Source organism: Triticum dicoccoides, chromosome 4A, assembly GCF_002162155.2.
Source record: "Triticum dicoccoides isolate Atlit2015 ecotype Zavitan chromosome 4A, WEW_v2.0, whole genome shotgun sequence".
In the NCBI taxonomy this organism is placed as follows: domain Eukaryota; kingdom Viridiplantae; phylum Streptophyta; class Magnoliopsida; order Poales; family Poaceae; genus Triticum; species Triticum dicoccoides.
Genome location: NC_041386.1, coordinates 545,044,024 through 545,049,066, shown reverse-complemented (window position 1 = coordinate 545,049,066; position 5,043 = coordinate 545,044,024). Strand labels below are relative to the sequence as shown.

The following is a 5,043-nucleotide window of genomic DNA, read 5'->3' as shown; positions in this document are numbered from 1 at the left end:
GGAGTCGCCGTGGCTGGGAGCGGGGAGCGGGGCTGACAAGTAAGTTTTGTGTTTTATCGACGTCAAATTAACGATGTAACAATGTAATTTTTTCTTATTTTTGAAATGCTTTATACTTTTGATGAACTTTTTATCGTAGATCTGATCCTTTCCAGAAAAAAAAGGACCTGCAAGGACAGCTGAAATAAAATCCAGAATTTGTTATCTTTCGCATCGAGTCTGGACTTGTCGTCTTTCGGAGTGAGGCGAGGAGACCCTGGTAGGACCCACGGCGCAGTGAGACAAAACTCCCAAAAGGCCTCCTCCTATGACAACAACAGCCGAACCCCACGGCCCAAACGATCCCATCGCCGCGACCGAGAAGATATGGCGGACGAGGGCCCAGCCCCAGCCCCCGCGGCGGCGGCGGCCGCCGCCGTCCCCGTCGGCGGAGCATCCGCCACCATACTCGACACTCTCGGCGAGGACATCACCCGCATCGTCGGCCCGGTCTCCGCCTGCATGCTCATCGTCGTCCTCCTCGTCTCCCTGCTCTCCTCCCCTTCGTCCCCGTCCCCGCTCACCGCCTCCATCGCCGCCGCCGGCGGCCCCGGCGGGGGCGGGGGCGACGACCTCGCGAGCGCCCTCGTCACCGCCGTCGTCTTCGTCGTCTTCGTCACGGCCGCCACCTTCCTCATGGCGCTGCTCTTCTACTTCCGCTGCACGCCTTGCCTCCGCGCCTACCTCGGCCTCTCCGCGATCTGGGTCCTCCTGCTCCTCGGCGGCCAGATGTGCCTCCTCCTCCTCTCCCGCCTCCGCCTCCCGCTCGACGTCGTCTCCTGCGCGCTGCTCCTCCCCAACGCGGCCGCGGCGCTCGCCGTCGCCGCGATCTCGCCGGCCTCCGTCCCCATCGCGCTCCACCAGGCCGCGCTCCTCGCCATCGCCGTGCTCACCGCCTTCTGGTTCACGCTGCTCCCCGAGTGGACCACCTGGGTGCTGCTCGTCGCCATGGCCGTCTACGACCTCGGCGCCGTCCTCATCCCCGGTGGCCCCCTGAGGGTTCTTCTCGAGCTGGCCATTGAGAGGAACGAGGAGATACCGGCGCTGGTCTACGGGGCAAGGCCGGTGGATCCCAGGCACGGCCAGAATTGGCGGCTTTGGAGGGAGAGGGCGCGGCAGCCCGCCGGGGATTTGGACCCCAGCTCCACAGTTGAGGTGATTGGTGAGGTGCTGGGGAGAAATCCTCTTCTCAATTCAGGTGGCAGTTCACCCAATTCGACGGCCCAAGCCGGGGAGCAGACGAACTTGACTGGTGCTGTTAGCAATTCAAGGCTCAGGGAGTCACCGGTGCCAGATTTGAGCTCTGGTTCTGCCAATGCACAAGCCAGAGAGGCGCTTGCATTGCCGGAGACTAGACTGGATATTGCTGAACTGAGGGTACCGTTGATCCAGCCACAGCCAGATAGAACCAGTGACGATGACGACGACGATGATGAAGATGGCATCGGGTTGGGCTCATCAGGGGCGATCAAGCTTGGGCTGGGGGACTTCATATTCTACAGCGTGCTCGTCGGGAGGGCGGCTATGTACGATTACATGACGGTCTACGCGTGCTACCTTGCCATCATTGCGGGGCTCGGCATCACCCTGCTATTGCTGGCATTCTACCGCAAGGCATTGCCCGCCCTACCGGTGTCCATCACCCTCGGCGTCCTGTTTTACGTGCTCACAAGAACATTGCTCGAGGCATTTGTTATGCAGTGCTCCACAAACTTTCTGATGTTTTAGCATCCATGTTTGTATGTCATTATTATAGTTCACAATCAAGGCCTTCTCCAGTTGGTTAGGTTGTATTTTGGGAATTGTTCATCCTTGTCAGGCCATGTTTGTGAAACTGTTAATCTGATGGCTTACGTGACATGTTGATATACGGACCGGCTGTTTGCCATTACTGTCAAAAAAATTATGGTATTGATTCCTATGTTTGGAAGAAGTTGCTTTTGACATGAACCTGTCATTGCACAATCTGCAGTCTCGAATGCTTGCTTTGATTTCTCTGATATCGTATGGTATGCTCTTAAGTTCTCAGCCCGGAAAAACATACCAGACCGCAATAGAGAAGAATTAGTCTCGAAATTCCTTGGATTTTGAGGTTCGTCTGCCCTTTCGAAGGCGCTATGCTGAGTCCCTCGACAGGGAAGAACTTGTAAGATGATAGCACTTGATATTTTGTTGCTCAGGGCCACTCACTGTTAGAAAGTAAATTATGCTGTTCACCTTAATTTCCATATTATGATTTTCTTCAGGATTTAAAGAAAGGAAAGCAACTCTCACAGAACCCTAACCTTTGGAGCACTCGTAAAACAAAGCCATACTTTTTGCACACAACCACAACTACTGGAGCAACTGAATCGACTACATTCGCTCTCTCAACATCTGGACAACACCTAATGACCTCCAGAGTTGAAGAAATAGGAGCCTTCATCAGAAAAAATATATATATCAAGGGCTTAGGTAGGCCACTTTGAAACATGAGACTGCTCTAATGCTGATACGATATCGGAAAGCATTATCTGCATGATCCATTGACCATATTTGTTCATCAGAAAGGCGCTGCTGGATATAAGGAACAGACTACAAATCATTTGAACAGAAAGGTGCTGACTGGTATAAAGAGCAGACTACAAATCATTGATTGCATGAACTGGTTTTATCTGCAACAATGCATGCATGAAATTTCTGCAATTTGGTTTCAGTCCTGTGGAAACTATCAGTCTGACATGAAGAGAACACACAAGAAAGATCAAAACACATTCTGAATACCAGGAAACTGAAGCACTGAATCTTCACAGCCACATATGATACTACATACTGATCAAAGCTAAAACGGAGCGATAAGCTGCTTTGAAACACGATCAGGTGAACCAATTTGGAAGCCATATCAGGCCGAGCCAAAGCAAAAGTAGGAAATTACAATGAGCTGAACAATTTTGGAGATCATAAAAGTTGCCAGAGTCTAGGGGACAAAAAATAAAAATGAAATTGAATTGCTGCAACCTGGACGACACTGCTCTCTAATAGGGAATAGCCAATTTAGAACTAATGCCCTGCTTGTTAATGGGTACATTTCAATGTTTGGGAACCTAAAAAGGCAGTGCAACATGTAAGAACACTGCCAAATCCAAAAGACAGAGTTGTCGATAACGATTGTACAGAGTCTAGGGGACAAAAAATAAAAATGAAATTGAATTGCTGCAACCTGGACGACACTGCTCTCTAATAGGGAATAGCCAATCTAGAACTAATGCCCTGCTTGTTAATGGGTACATTTCAATGTTTGGGAACCTAAAAAGGCAGTGCAACATGTAAGAACACTGCCAAATCCAAAAGACAGAGTTGTCGATAACGATTGTACAGACTACAGAGATCATTCCTGGTATCATACTCTTTGGCTATCGACTGCTAGCAAAAAATGTGGATTAGCTACAAGATCTATGAAGAAACTGTAACCACTTTCAGATAACGCCCAGCATTCGTTCATCCCAAAGGCTGCTTGCGGCCAACAGTGGATTCGGTTCAGGCTTTGGTCTTGTGCTGCTGCAGTTCCATATGCTGGGAGCTGGTATGCTGAGAGCAAGCAACCGGCGATCCGGTGGAAGCAGCTCTTCACAAGGCTGAGTCGCTTCAGATTTGGGAACAGTTGGAACTCTACCATGATCAGCAAAACTGTGACGCTTTCTGTGGCCTCCCAATCCCTGACCAGACGCGAAGACCTGTCCACAAAGCTTGCACTCATAGGTAGCTGTTGCCCTCAACACCTTTGAAAGGCTGACAAACTTCCCTTCCTCATAAGAGCTACTAGAAGGCTCTGGCTCCATCAACTCATTATCTCCAACTCTGTCATCTCCATGATGATCAGAAGAACTCAGCCCCATCTCTGTCATGAGCGTGTCGAACGCCAATGCCGCGTTGACCTCCATCTCACCACCTTCACCACAATCAACAGAAGCTGAGCACATGCCATTATCTCCTGAAAGTGACACAAGAATCCGTGCGGCATCGACCTCCTCCATCCCATATGACTTCATCACCGTGGAAGGAACAGTGTCCATAACCATCCTCCTCGACCTCTTCCTCTTCATCACCGGAGCAGCAGAGAGAGGAACATTGTGGTCACCATCGCCTACCGATGCCTGGTGCTCCACAGCCATCTTCCTGCGGCGCTTGTGCATCCTCATGTGCATCGACAGGGCATCAGGGGAGGCAAAGGACCTGAAGCACAACTGGCATTCAGTCTTGGGGAACAACGCCCACCGATCGTCGTCACTGGAAGCGGAATCCAGCAGCCACGACGTCTTCTGGCACCTCTCCCGGAGGCCGTACCTCTCGCCGGCGATGCTCGGGGCGCCGCTCGGCTGTTTCTTGCGCCGGCTCCTGTGGACCGCCATGTGGCCTCCGAGTGAGGCCCCGGAAGGGAAGCTCCTCTTGCAGTGCTTGCACCAGTGCTTCCTCCCCCTCGGCGGCATGTCTGGACACATAGCAGCAGTGGTTTAGTACCAAGGATTGACAGAAAAAGTTGATAGCAACAAGAAATCAGATGGCGGCTTGTAAAAGGGGGTTCTTTTATGGCGGCGGAAACAGAAGTTGGGACTTGGGAAAAACCCTTTCCTTTCCGTCCTGAAACTCAATTCGACCTTATCTTGCGGAATGGGCGGAAAAGATTGCCAGAAACCCTGGTTCCTCTGTTCCGCTGAGAACTGAAAAAAATGTTCGGATTCTTGAGGGGAGACTAATTAACTTGCCGCGTGGGAAAAATCAAGAACGCCAAATGGAACGGTTTGGGAGGGGTGGAGAGCCGAATCATTCGTGAGGGCCTAAGAATTCAAACTTGATCCAAGAAGGCGGCTAGGGTTCCCCCGGATTCTCGACGGAAGTCAGCCACTTTTACACGGGGCGAACGAATCAAGAACTCAAAAATCTACCAGCTGATTCAAAAAAAAAAGGAAGAAGAAAGAAAGAAAGGAAGAAACCCACCTCTGGTATCCTCGATTCCAGGTTCTTGGG

The 5,043-nt window shown here is 51.2% G+C and overlaps 2 protein-coding genes across 2 annotated transcripts; one reads left to right on the top strand and one right to left on the bottom strand.

Moving 5' to 3' along the window:
- The first annotated feature begins 342 nt into the window (after positions 1 to 342).
- On the top strand, positions 343 to 1,989 carry LOC119286661 (presenilin-like protein At2g29900). Its single transcript, XM_037566073.1, has one exon. The coding sequence runs from the start codon at positions 367 to 369 to the stop codon at positions 1,765 to 1,767; it is 1,401 nt and encodes a 466-aa protein (XP_037421970.1). The 5' UTR covers positions 343 to 366; the 3' UTR covers positions 1,768 to 1,989.
- A 1,284-nt stretch (positions 1,990 to 3,273) lies between these two features.
- LOC119289104 (zinc finger protein ZAT9-like) lies at positions 3,274 to 5,037 on the bottom strand. Its single transcript, XM_037568523.1, has 2 exons — positions 5,014 to 5,037; positions 3,274 to 4,507 (listed from the first exon to the last, which is right to left on the bottom strand). The coding sequence occupies exon 2, from the start codon at positions 4,503 to 4,505 to the stop codon at positions 3,495 to 3,497; it is 1,011 nt and encodes a 336-aa protein (XP_037424420.1). The 5' UTR covers positions 4,506 to 4,507; positions 5,014 to 5,037; the 3' UTR covers positions 3,274 to 3,494.
- Between the last annotated feature and the right edge of the window lie 6 nt (positions 5,038 to 5,043).